We start from the raw sequence: 14,476 nt of genomic DNA, 5'->3' as shown, positions 1-14,476 counted from the left end.
GGGACTCTGGGCGGTTTACAATAAAATGACACTAAAAACATATCCACCTAATTTACCATTAAAATATAAATAGAAAATGAATATAAAATCCAAGTGGAGACGGAACACAATCACTAAGGGGTGCTATGGCGCCAGCCATCCCCAGGTGGAGCTACCTCTCTCCCCCTCCCAAGCAAAGCGACAGAACCAGGTCTTCAGTTTCTTCCAGAAGTCTGAGAGTGAGGAGACCCGTCTCAACTCCGGGGGCAAGATATTCCAAATGGCGGGCGCCACTGCAGAGAAGGCTCGCCTCCTGGACTCCGCTAGATGAAACTCCTTTGCTGACGGGGTCCGTAGCATGCCCTCCCTGCCTGATCAGGTGGGGCAGGTCAATATTATGGGGACGAGACGGTCCCTCAGGTACCCTGGTCCCATGCCATGTAAGGCTTTAAAGGTATTAACCAACACCTTGAATTGGACCCGGAAGCAAACTGGTACCCAATGCAGCTCGCGTAACAGTGGTGTCACATGGGCTGATTTTACAGCACCAGTAACTGTCCGCGCAGCCACATTCTGGACCAGCTGAAGCTTCTGAATACTCTTCAAGGGTAGCCCCATGTAGAGCGCATTGCAATAGTCTATATGGGAGGGCATGGGCATGAGTGACTGTTTGGAGGGCATCTCAGTCCAGGAATGGGCGTAGCTGGTGCACCACCCGAAGATGTGCAAAGGCCCTCCTGGCCGCGACTGCCACCTGCTCTTCGAGCAAGAGTTGTGAGTCCAGGAGGATTCCCAGGTTCTGCACTGGTTCTGAATGGGGAAGTGCCACCCCATCCGGAACCAAAGAAGACAACTTCCTGGAACCTGAGGGGCCACAAATCCACAGCCACTCTGTCTTACCAGGGTTCAGTTGAAGCCTGTTGTTCCCCATCCAGAACCCCACAGCCCCCAGGCACTTGGAAAGGGTGGAGACCGCATCACTTACTTCACCTGGGATGGAGATATATAACTGAGTATCATCAGCATATTGATGATACCTCATCCCATGGTGACGGATGATCTCACCCAGCAGTTTCATGTAGATGTTAAATAGGAGAGGAGAGAGTACCGAACTCTGCGGCACCCCACAATGGAGGGGTTGAGGGCCGGATCTCTCCTCTCCTATCACCACCGATTGCAAACAGCCCTGGAGGAAGGAGGTGAACCAGCGCAAAACTACACCACCCACCTCCAACCCCCTGAGCCACCCCAGAAGGATACCATGGTCGATGGTATCGAAAGCCACTGAGAGGTCCAAGAGAGCCAGGATGAATGCACTCCCTCCATCCCACTCTGACCAGACATCATCCATAAGTGCGACCAATGTGGTCTCCATCCCATATCCTGGCCTGAAACCTGACTGAAAGGGGTCCAGATAATCCGTTTCCTCCAAAATTCTCTGGAGCTGCAACACAACCACTTTCTCAACCACCTTTCCCAAAAAGGGAAGGTGGGAGACAGGGCGAAAATTGCCCAGTAGGGTCCAGGGATGGCTTCTTGAAGTTTCAGTATTAAATTCACTGTGGACTTCACAACTGTTTATATTCAAAGGACAGTCTGCATGAAAGATTGTGCACATGTACTGTACATTTCTTGAAATATGTATTTTTGGCTTGCAATTTTATTTTAATATATATTTCATATATTGTGCATACTTTCTCTAATGCAGGGGCTTTTTTTGCAGAAAATGTGAATTTTCTGTTTGCTTCAAAATGCAAGCTAAAAACTTTGATCCTATTGAGCATGGAAGCAAGGCTAAAAAGGAGAAGACTGAATGCCAACCTCTTTTTGAGCATGGTTGGAAGACTGGATTTTGATGGTTGCAGCGAGATTATTATATGCACAAAGATGGAAAGACTCCAAAATACCCACAATGGAGGAATGGTTGGTGAAGATGACAGAATTTTTAGAGATGGCAAAATTGACTTGTTTGATTAGGGAATAGACAAAAACTACATTTGGTGGTTGGAATGGAAAGCCTTTACGGACTTTTTGCTGAAAATGGAAAAAAAATGAGCTTGTGAGTTATAGGTTTAATGATTAGAAAGGGTAGAATATGGAAAGAAGGGAGCCATGATGTAACCTTAAAGAGTAAGGATAAATATAAATGCATTTATAATTGCTATAAAAAAGATCGGAAGCCACTTCTTTATAACTTTTTTCTTTCTTTTTTGTCTTTTGTCCTTTATTTCTTTTCCATTTACTTATCACTTTTCTTTTACTTTACTTTTCTTTCTTTTTTCTTTAAATTTGTATTGTTTTTACTTTGCAAAAAACTTATTTACTAGAAATTAATTTTTTTAAAAAAGGAAGATTGGAGCTTGAGGGAGACTACAAACGAATGGGACAGTGGTGAGAGTTGCAAGAAATAGGAGGTACCAATCTTTCCCTCAACCAGGAACTTACGACTTCCCTCTAGAGATAGATGGGAAGCTGAGAAGAGATATTTGAAAGCAATTATGATGAAAAGGTCCTATGGAAAAATAAGTGAAAAACATGCCGAAGAGCATGGATAATCCAAATATATTTAAATCAGCAGGACTTGATGGCATTCATAGAAGGATCTTAGAGAAATTAATCAGATACTTCTCAAAACCACAAGTTGTCACATGTGGATATGTACAGAGACCTGACTTCCAAATCAATTGGGATAGAAATTATACAGGAAAAAAAGAAAAACAATCGAACTGCAAACTCTTTGTGTGCAGACACACATTACATCCAGATTGGAAGAGCTGCAATCTTTCATAGGCGCATAGGTTAAAAGTTCAAACTAGAAAATTGGCAGATATGTTTGCCACAATGAAATTCAACAAAGGAAAATGTTATAAATAGGAAGGAATATCAAAATGAGAAGCAAGGGACCAGGCAATTGCATGGCAAATAGCCAGACAGACTGTTGTTCAACAGGTCAGGGTTACCCTAAGTCCCATTAATAAGGACGCAGTTTTTCAAGCCTCAGGAATTCAATGTTCTACTTAGGGTAGTGTCACTTTGAAGATATTCCCAATATAGCAAAAATAATCACTGATAGGTCCAAGATCCAAAAGTACTTACGAGTTAAATACTTATATTTTCTGCAAAACCAAAATAAGAGTTTTTACCACAAATTTGATAACTGTGCTTTCTAGCAAGTTATTTAACCTGAAAAATCACCAGACCTTGAGAAGATGGGCTTGAGAAAATGACTTCCATAGGAGTTCCCAAGCAATGGAAGGGTTGAGGAAGGGACGTAGAGGCTGAAGAGAAAAGTAATGAGGGGACCATGCAACTAAAGAGGGGAAAAAATGGAGTCTAAATAAACAGTTTATATTTTCTTTATTTTCAGTTATTTTGATAAATGGCTTCTAGGGACTATAGTAGATACCGCTGTATTCCTAAATGAAAAGGAAATGCATTAAGAGGACAAAAAAGGATGCAGAAGTTAGTTAATTCTGCTAATTTCTATGCATACACATATAAGTACAATTACATTAATTCAAATAGTAATTAAATACATCCCACTATAATATAGGAGAAGAATATAGACAGATGACCTTGAATGACTGCTCCATCTGCTGGGATTTGAGACCAACTTTAAGGCACATCTCTACTTAACATTCCTTATTTCTGAATTGCATGGAGTCTTTTGGGAAACAGAACAAGGTTTCCCAAAATGGTATTCTGCAAATATATTGGACTTGTGGTTCTATAATTTTCATCTGTGAATTATGGAAGGTGAAGCAACTCATATGGATGACACCAAATTGGGAATGGCTGAACAACAGGGAAAAGGATATCTTTTACAAGAGGACTACAGACTGACCATTTTCAGACAGAGGGCAGATCTTTTACAAGTAGGACATATGCAGTGGCATCTGCAGGAGGGGTCAAAGTGGGCAAGATGGCAGATGTGTTGCAATTCAAGCCCCACCCCTTTGAACAACTGTGTACAGTAGGGGCAAGGCTTGGATTGTGCCATATCTGCCAAATTGTCTGTTTTGACCCACCCCCAAGGACACTGCTGGATGTATGACCACTTTATAGCAGGGTTATCTAGAATGGCTAGAAAGAAAAGGATTGTTTAAGCCAGGGTTTCTCAACCAGGGTTCCATTGAACCTAGGGTTCCGCAAGAGGTCTCTAGGGGTCCCCTGGGAGATCACAATTTATTTAAAAAATTATTTCAAATTTGGGCAACTTCACATTGAAGAGGTAAGTTTTATTTTTTATTTTTAGTTTAAGAACACTGTTAATGCATATATACAGGCTTACACATGAAACGAATATAATAATTTTGTAACTTATGGCCTATATTTGAGCCTGAATGTGCAGGGGCTCCCCAGGGCCTGAAAAATATTTAAAGGGTTCCTCCAGGGTCAAAAGGTTGAGAAAGGCTGGTTTCAGGCCTAGCTCAAAAGCTGATGATTAATTCTAATAAATTCTAATATATAAAATAAAACAAACTTGGGGATTCACCTCAACTGTTCAATAAGAAATGAATAATGCACATGTATTGGTATAATTTTTTACAAAGCACTCCTAAGAGTTTTACACTTTTTTTTACCTTAAGCCCCTCTGCAACATAGCCTGCTGCCTTCCTGCCTTCCATATAACACCATAACCAAATAGATCCATCAACACTGATATTAGAATACAGGGAATTCCAAATTCAGTTTTGGAATGAATTAATGAATGAATCCTGGTCCAGTTCAGTTTTCCTCTTTTCCTGACAACTATACACTGAAATGCTTTCAGGTATAGCAGACAGCACAAAACATAAATAATTAAAAAGAATCAGATAACATCACAAACTGTATCCCTGAAAGTCTGAAAGCAACAGCGCAGTGAAACTATGAAATAATTCATAGTTCAAAATTTTTTTTAGAATGACAAAGTCTTATTCAAATAATAATCCTCAAACATTTAGGGCTTTTAAGGTCCACTGACTTAAGTACAAGTACAAAGGTAAGAACATGATGAAAAATCTCTTCCTCCAAAATCATTTGGTCTTTTCAAATGTTCCCTGGTTCATACTTATCCTACACAGAAGAACACCAGATCAAAGAAATCATCTTTCAAGCATTGGCTCTCTGCTCAGTCAATAGGCTTTTTAAAAACAGAATTATCCTATTAAAGTGTGGTCCACAATATGATGCCCTTGTCAAGACCCACGCAGCTGGGCAAGATCAATGAGGCAAGAGCTGCAGAGATTTCAGGAAGGTACCTTTAAGGTTAGTAGGGGCTAAATACAACATCTTGGAAAGTGTAAGAGGAATTTTCCAACCTCCTTTATAGTGAGTTAAAGTAGCACTTCTAAATAATTTGAAACTCTTCTCAGATTTCTCTCCAGATGGGCTAAATATTTATGGAAGAAGCTGTCAAATAACTCATCTGCTATCTTTTGATTATTTATGTCTGTGTTGTCTTCCATTCCTTTCCCAGCACCACTCCCCCTCTCATAACATCTAAACACTAAAGCAAACTCAGACACCTTCTCTGGCACTTCTTGCTCTTCCTGTTTTTGCCCAGGATAGCAGGTATGCTAGAGGTTAAAACCTTTCCTTCTACTGGTTTCGGCTTTTCTTTTTTCTTTTTTAATAAACCCTACTGTTTGGTCTACTATATAGACCACAGGCATTCAGTGACCAGTACTGTTGAAGACAGAAGCTTTGCTTTTCCATGGGTCATGCAAATAACAACCTGTAAAACCCTCTGTTAGATAAGAATGGAGAAATACAAAAAGCATCCTTGAGATGGTGTGAACAGCAGGGATCTGGTTGCATTGCACTCGCTGAGTAGTACTAACGCCCTGGCACTTATTCCTTGTGGAGACAAGTCTGACTTTTAGAAATCAGACCCAAACTTACTCACTCTCAGTGACATGTCCTTTGTGGCTAACCAGAATCCTGCATGGACACTTTGTGGAGGCGCAAGTAATAGTTGCTCAAATTCAAAATGTGCCAGAGGGTCAAAAAGTTTAAGGACTCCCTAGCCTAATGTATCCCTAGACTTCTCACTTCTTTTTGAATAAGGCTATTTTAGATTACAGCTGTGTAGTGGTATGCAACTTATACAAACTGAGCACACTAGGATGAAGCTTCTAATCTGGATTTCTTCTTGACATGCTGGTTTGGATCACATAGAGAAGTTTATTTTATTATTTATTTATTTTCTATCCTGCCTTTATTATTTTTATAAATAACTCAAGGCAGTGAACATACCTAATACTCCTTCCTCCTCCTGTTTTCCGCACAACAGCAACCCTGTGAGGTGAGTTGGGCTGAGAGAGAGTGACTGGCCCAAGGTCACCCAGCCGGCTTTCATGCCTAAGGCAGGACTAAAACTCACGGTCCCCCGGTTTCTATGAAGAATATTCTAACAACCAACCGCAGGACAGTCCTTAATAGAGTACTGCTGTTAACTATACATTTGACATTTCAGTGTGCATTAACTAGACCTTTCCAACTGGCATCATGCACTCCCCAGTTCACAATGAAATTATTCAGAGACAGCAGCCTGGATAATTAATCATAAAGATCTGCAAGAATAAGGCCACCCTGATAGACAAATGGATGGTGCTATACCCTGAGGGAGTAGATCACAGTGGGAAGATGGAGGGGGACATCCCCCCCTGAATAGCACAGTGACTGAACTACCAAAGATCTGGACAACCCACAGTCCTAATTGTCCTTGCACACTGATTAGAAAGTAAGTCCCAATCAGTTAAGTTTTCCTTGCACACTCTTTTTCCCATGTAGTTTGTGCTTCTTGCATCCTGAAAAACAACTGTTTTGTAGACGAGAGAAAATATGATTTTGAGGAGTAAGGAGGCATGTAGAAGGCAGCATACAGGGAAGGAAATTTTAAACTTCTCTACCTCTCCTCTGGTGAGATCGGGGGAAGGAGGGAGAATGTATGTGCAAATCTCTCTCTGTTATAGGGAAAGTGTATGAGCATGTCAGGGACATACAGTATATTTTCAAATACACACATGTGTGGCTATCTCCCAACACCTATTGTTGCATGTGGTCCACAGGAGAGGCTTCTCTCTTCATAAATTCTACATTAGTTGTCCAATCAGTAGGAGAGGTTAGTCAAGGAGATGTCTATAAGTATCCGATAAATACTTTACTAGAATAGTTTATTGTAAAAAGAACACCCTACCTTTATTTTATTAACTTACAAAGGGAATGTTTAAAATGTTTGCCTTGCCATGGGGATGATTTACATTTACAAAGACCAGGATTACGCTCAAGGGACACAGACAATAATTTGCTATAGTTGGCAATATTTTTGCTTCCAAATGTCTTGACCTACATCAGAGAACATTTAAAGCTGTCTCTAACACTGCTGTAGAATTATTATCATTACTGTTACACTGTGAAAGTAAGTCAGTAATTGTACAACCATGCAAATAAATAAAACAAAGAATCATATAATATTATCTGGCTGCTGGAAAAAAAACAGAAGAGCCACAAAATAATATAAAAGTGGAGATGAGAGCTATGGTATGTATATCTGTGTGGTTCTAACAAAAAATCCAAGCTATAGAATGTTTCTCTGCATAACAAAGTGAAACTCTGTGTGACATCAGTTGGGATTTTGCCTGAATAAGGACTGTCCATTACAGACTGATGACTGCAGAGGCAAACAAGAGATGCCTCTTTGTGCTTTTGTACTGGAGAGTTGGCAATAGTTTACTGTGAATATTCCAACTGTGTCATATTGCGCCGCTGACGTAGTTTAACTAAATCCACTGCCAGTCATGCTAGAGGCATGAAACTTGTGAAACTTGTAAAAGTGAAGCTTAATAGCATGCGTTTTACCACATCTTGTTAATGTTTTTTATGTCATGGATCACCTATTAAATATTTTAACAAAACTATGTGGATCTCACTATGGATTAGTAGCATTGCTAGAGCTATCAAGGCTATATCAAACCGTGGCCAATTCCATAAGTAAAGTACAGAAAGATCCTGATTCAAAGAGGAAATTGACAGTCAAGGGTACCTGTAATGAGTGTTTTACATTTTGAACCATTCATTTTATCAGAACAATAGGAAATAACATGATATAATGCCCTTGAATGGTTTCTGTTTGCTTCTCTATGAATGCAACAATAAGGGAAGATATAAGTAAAAGTGACAGGATGTCAAAGCATCTGGAAATAAATCAGGATATGACTACAGGGCATAGGTAAGAGTAAATTTGTCCTTCCTGAATCAAGATCCTGAAAAGCCTTACAATTTATAGAATCATAATATAAAGTTGCCAGCTGAATAGTAAGCTGACAACAGAACCCTATGGATTTATTTAAAACCTAGTTCTAGTTTGACCCTTCTGGCTTACTGCATTATATGGTTCGCATATATTAAGTGGCAACCTTAAAGAGGACTACAAAACTGTATTTTACAACAGTATTGCATTTTCAGATGTTAACACTTTCTCACATGTGTTTTATGACCCTGTTTCATAAACGGTTCTCATATAACAGAGGTGGGGTATTAAACTGGCGTAAGAGGGCGACTTGCCAAAGGCCACCTGATCAGTTCATGCAAGAGCTGAGATTAACTTGATTTGGTCTCTGGGCTAACAGAACAATCTATGCATGCATGCTCAAGTAGTAAAGTATACTAAGTTCAGCAGTTTTACTTCCAAATAAGTGGGAGTACTGATTGCAGATGCATAGTATTGTACTGTTAGCACGATGTTACACCAGCACTTGTAACTCTATTAATACAGGCTCTTCAGAAAGGAGGATTTTTTTTTCCTGAAGCAGAGTATATAAGATAAAATCTCACCCCTCATAAATCATAAGATCTGTCACCACTCGATCTATTAAAATGCAGACGAAGTATGAACAAAGATGGCAAAATACACAGCCTTTAAAACGATGATCCTCCTGCCCCTCCTTTCAAAATCACATCTCAGTAAGTTTTTCAGGCAGCAGCAACTGTTTGTATTCATCAAAATAATAATAATAATAATAAAGCTAGGTAATCCTCTCCCCTCGACAATGTTGCATAGGGCAGGACAAAGATTACTTCCAGTTTTGGCTTACCGATTCCTCCAAACCTTTGAGATCGGTATGTATAATTTATTAACACGTCACAAAATAGAACTCAAAGCATCTGTAGATAGAGAGCTGGGATTAGGAAAGGAGGGAAGGAAAACCGCATTACCAGGTTGCATCGGCGGTTCTTAAGGAGCTGGTGGAGCGGGATCTCGGCTTCATTATAATACTCATTGTGCAAATAAAAACCCAGCGCTTCTTCGGAGCGGCACTTCATTTGTCTTCACACCTCTTTCACCCCATACATTCCATTTGCCAAGGAAACAGAAAGGAGAAGCTTCCAGGGAAACATATTCCACGTAACAGCCCAGGATCTTTGAGATGACTTCTAAACTGCTGAAGCTCTTCGCTTTTTCCTCTGCATTTATGCCAGGACGGTTTGAAAGTGACAGAGCTGTTCTCTTCTGCCTTGCACTGCGGGGGGAGGAACACTGTGCTTTGAGTCGGTTCTCCATCGAAGTCACATGGGAAGCAAAGCAGCTGAAAGAGCCTCGATTGTTCCCCCCCCTCGCAATCCTATAATAACAGGTTTAAAGGTCAGCCACATTCTAAAATTGTTGATAGACGGTGAAAGGGAAAAAATGAAGATGAGACATGGGCGTAGCAGCGAGTTTGCAGGAAAGCTTCACTTTCAGAAGCGCAAGAGTTAAATGGCGGCCTAACAGAGCGGACCCCGCATTTGACAAGAGGATTACCTGATATATTTATGATCCCTTGTTTCCATACAAGGATTACTTGAGAGCGTAATTATTCCTCTCTTTCTTTCTTGTTGGCTCACTCACACTTTTCACACAGCTTTGGAAAGGGCATCCAGTTGTTTAATCACATGCACACACAAACACTAACTGCTTGAGGGCTAAGTAACATCTGCTTGAGAAAACACCTTAAAATACTGTAGGAAAGTTTAAACAAAAAAATAAACAGAAGGGGGAGGGGTTTTTTTTGTTTTGCTTCTACTCTTATTCCCATGCAAAGACATTGTTTTATAACTTCTTTCAGAGAATGTCACTTTATATTTATTTATTTATTTATTTATTAGATTTCTCTAGTTACTTTTGCCTGTCGAAGTACATTCAGCTGAATTCAATGTGATTTATAGCCAAGAAAGTGTGTGTACAGAATTGCAGGCAATGCCTAGAGTTTAATGTTTCCACACAGTTATCATGTTCAGTGAACTTTATCATATAAGCTCTTTGCCTAACAATAATAAGCTCCTCTGAAATTATCTGATTTAAAATACATTCAGTTTGTGAAAGAGACAGTGGAAGCATTTTACTGGCTATACTGAAATTATTTATAGTGATTTATGTAACTAGACACACAGATATTTTTAAATTCAGTGATACAGATCTGCTTTTGTAATTTGCTTTTTAAATGGAGAAAACCATGCCCCAAACAAGTGATTACATGCAGAGAAACTATTCCTTCATGCAATAGTTCAAGAACAGTAGATTACGCATTGCAAAGAATTCAGAAGAGAGCAGCTTTGGAAATGAAACCAATTCCAGCAACCTTATTTTTTCTTACATTATTCAGAATATCTTAAAATATAAAACAAGATTTAGAGAATTACATTTTCTTCCCTTCCTAGGCAGACACCTATTAATAACTAGCTGGCATCAACCAAGGGTTACTTGCTGTTTTCAAAATCATGCAGCGTGACTTGTGCATGCTATTCATTGACAGGAATGATCCTGTCTGCCCTCCAGGCTTACACCAGTCATCTGTATGCAAATAGTTCCATAACAGTACAAAGAATTTCAGTGAGGGATCAAGCTACACGTTCCCTTCTTCATTCTTCCAAGCTTTTATCTTCACAACATGTTCACTGGCAAATACTGAGAGATTTTAAAGGGGATCCTTCTTTGTTAGTTAAAGCAGTGGCTTTCAGCCATTTCTGTATCTTAAATATCACCATCATTCTATCAAAAAACTATAACTTGTCAAAGAATCACTTTTTCCCAGGACATTTATACAGCTACATGCATTCTCCTATTATAGTTATCAGTCATGGTAAATTCTAAGGATCATAGAAGGTGGCAGCAACTGGCTAATTTGGGCCAAGATCGGACCTGGTTAATACGTGGATGACAAGCCACCAGGAAATCCCATGAGTATAGACTAGCTGGGGAAGATTAAAAAACAAACAGACCAGGAGACAGCGGTGGCAAAGGATTTCTGTACTGTTGCCAACAAAATAATAAGAACATTGACATGTCATCACAAGAAGTTGTGCTCTACTCAGAGATAATACTTACAATACCTAATTATTTTAAGGATGTACAATTGCAAAGCTAGGTAGAATTAATTAATCAATCAATCAATCCCATTAATAAATGCACTCCCAATTAAAATCAAATGTCTCCCACATTATTTAATATCTATGTCACGTTGTTAGCAAGAGTCATTCCAAGGTCTGGAGCTCATTGCCAATTCTGGTGATACTGAACTGTATTTCTTCTTGCCCATAAGCTATTCAAGAGCCTCCATCTGTCCCCACACAGAAAAGGACTGAATGCGGGTAACAAGCTAAAGCTTAATTCAGAAAAGATGCTGCTGAGTCTGGAGACTGAATCAGGAGAAGTACCTGTTCTGGATGGGGGTGTGCTCTCCATTTACATCCTCCTTGATTCAGAACTGATAAGCACATAATCCACCCTCAATAGAATGGCCTTTGAAAACAGTCTGGAAACTTGCAGCTGAAATAGGGAGGTGTCTCTCTGAGCTGCTTCCGAATGTTATCTGGCCGTTCTCGACTTAAAAAATGCTTTAGCTGCTTTTGCCCTGGGAACAGTTTCTGCTTATCTCCATCAAGGTCATCTTCCTTACTCTCTTCAAGTAAGGCAATGAATGGAAAGCATGGAGCTCATCACCACCACGTTCTTGGGAATGCTTTGCCAAGTTGTTTATTTCCTCCTACACCAAGGAGCATCTGGATTCTCTGGGTTCCTTCTCTCTCCTGGGGTTCCTTGCCTCTCCTCCCAATATTTTGATTTTGAAATGTTGATTTGAGACAGGAGATACATCTTACTTAGAGTCTTGCTGTGTAGCACTGGTGGTGTGCATATCACCACTTGAGAAACACTGGGGTTACAAACACTACAAAGGAGCAAGTTAGCCAAACAGCCTTGAAAATACAATGCACAGCAAATGCATTAATATCTGCCAACAGATTGTTTTTTAGTTTTTTTTAAATGCTGAAAGAGGATTGCTTAAACCTTTCCCCACAACCAATTTTCTTTATCAAAATTATTATCCCAGGATGTTTCCCTGATCAAAAGTAACCTCTCAAGCTTCAGGAGGAAATGCATTAGTTTCCCTGTAAATTTTCTTCTGTATTCAGGCCATGAAAATCCAGTTTAAGTAGATAAATAGTATTACTCCAGTCATATTCTCTGCCACTAAGTGTTGTACTTTAGTTTGTCTTTTTAACTAAATAAGATCAGTGATTATCTATCATCTTGCCTATCTTGGCCCTAAACATACCTTTTTTCTGCAGGATTATTATGCAGCTGAATGTTTATGAGCAGTGCCAAACATTGTAGCACAACCATTTTTGGAATCTTCTTTTTCAGATCCATACAGTATTGGTGTCAACTACGCAGAGTGGAAGTGAGCAATGTATGTTCTCCCAATAATGCTAGTAATACAATTCCCAGCATCCGTCACTGCTAGCTATGAGATTGATAGAAGTTCGACTTCAATAAAATGTGGGGGGCTGTGCACTGCCCATCCCAGCAGTCCAGCATAATGGAAAGGTGATTTTATGCATTACTGAATAAAGAATAATAATACATGTGTAGCCAAATAATAATAGCATTTGTATAGCCAATGCATTATCTTAGATAGTATTTGTAGAATGGGCCAGTGTATACTCTGCAGAGGGAATGCTACAATGAAATACAGTGGGTAGATATTTCATACTAGGCATGACCTAGTACTAGGATATGTGTATGGAATACTAGGATTCCTTCTAGGAATGTGACCTAGAATATAAAGGCAATATTGATTACAATGTCTTTAATTTCCCTTCAAAGGGGAAAGGGGAAAAAAGGCAAGTGAGCATGACAAGTACTGTTTGTAAAATTATGCATGGTATAGGTGTGTGTGTGTGTAAGCAGAAAAGGGGGATGGAAAAGTTTTCTAAATTTATCCAGTAGAAGGAGAATTTATTTCCTCAAGCGTAGGCCTCCTCTATAGTAATGGCTATAATATTGCTCCTAAAAAGGCCAATGAGAGCAGTTCCCTCATGGTGTCTAATCTTGGGATTTAATGACTACATGGAAGACAGGGCCCACTGCAGAGAGGATCAAAAATGGAACAGTAAGACATTCACACAGCCTATAATCAATTCATACCAAAACATATGCAAGAGCATCAGGAAAAAGTATCTGGTGTTACTTTAAAATAAAATTGGACAAACATGAATTAAGGCTATCAATCACTGTATGCAACTTTCATTTCAGAGTTTGGAAAACAGTGATGAAAATCAGATTGCAGGCTCCCAGATGCAACTGATTGGCCACTATGGGAAACAGGGTATTCAACTACAGAGGCCATTTATCTGCTCCAGTTGGTTCTTGTGTTCTTTTCCAGAAATGAGAAGACAGAGGCAGGTTTTGGGTCAGCTTGTGGATGATCTGCAGCAGATTACCAAATTTCTGAAATCTATTTGTTTTAGCAAAAACAAAAGGAAAATAATTCCCTTGCCCCAACTTAAATTAGCTTGGGATAATAGCCAGAAATAGAATTTGGGGTCCTTCCCCCCCTCAAATGAAATGGCTACCTTTTGCTCCTGGCTCTAAATAAAGTATTTGAGATTCTAGCAGCTGAAATAAAATAGTTCCGGCAAGCTTGAAGGCTTTTGCTGTTTGGCATACAGTCATGTGCTAAATTCATAGTAGACACAAGATTTGAACCAGACTTGAACCAGAGACATGAACAATAGACCCATATCTTAATCTCTCAGTCATGATGCTGCACCAACTCAACACTGAAAAACTAGAGCAATCTGGGACCAGAAGATCAGGGCCTGAAATGCATCACTGAAAAGTCCAACTACAGATGTGTAAGGGCTCAAATATCTAAACATTAAAGTTTGCCCTAGAAGGGAAAATTTGGCAGGAACAGGGTGGAGAGCAATAAACCTTCTGTAGCTCTAAAGTGCAATTTTGGATCTTATCTGGAATGCTTGTGTTGAAAAATATATTTAAACAGATATCTGAAGGATTTATAAACATGTGATGTTAATTATGGATAATTAGTACAATTTTTTCTTTGTTACTGACACTGATGCCAGTGTTGATCTTTCACAGCATAACAACACTTTTTCAAGGCCTGTTCCCCCCCCCCACTTTGAAACTCTGCAGTATCTTTCACTGTAGATCATGAAAGCTTATTTTTAA

The 14,476-nt window shown here is 39.5% G+C and overlaps 1 protein-coding gene across 3 annotated transcripts in view; it reads right to left on the bottom strand.

The window, feature by feature from the left end:
- PDE4D (phosphodiesterase 4D) overlaps positions 1-14,476 on the bottom strand; it is a 327,831-nt gene that overhangs the window by 176,416 nt on the left and 136,939 nt on the right. Inside the window, exon 1 of one of the 3 annotated variants that reach the window (XM_063295630.1) lies at positions 9,181-9,452. The exons of the other annotated variants lie outside the window; for them this stretch is intronic. Within the exon in view, the coding sequence (XP_063151700.1) occupies positions 9,181-9,245 (65 nt within the window). The 5' untranslated portion in view covers positions 9,246-9,452. Of the gene's footprint in view, positions 1-9,180; positions 9,453-14,476 lie in introns of those variants that run through there. 3 annotated transcript variants of the gene reach the window in all.

The sequence above is a fragment of the Candoia aspera genome, chromosome 2, assembly GCF_035149785.1.
Source record: "Candoia aspera isolate rCanAsp1 chromosome 2, rCanAsp1.hap2, whole genome shotgun sequence".
NCBI lineage: Eukaryota > Metazoa > Chordata > Lepidosauria > Squamata > Boidae > Candoia > Candoia aspera.
This window is presented reverse-complemented; position numbering and strand designations above follow the sequence as displayed.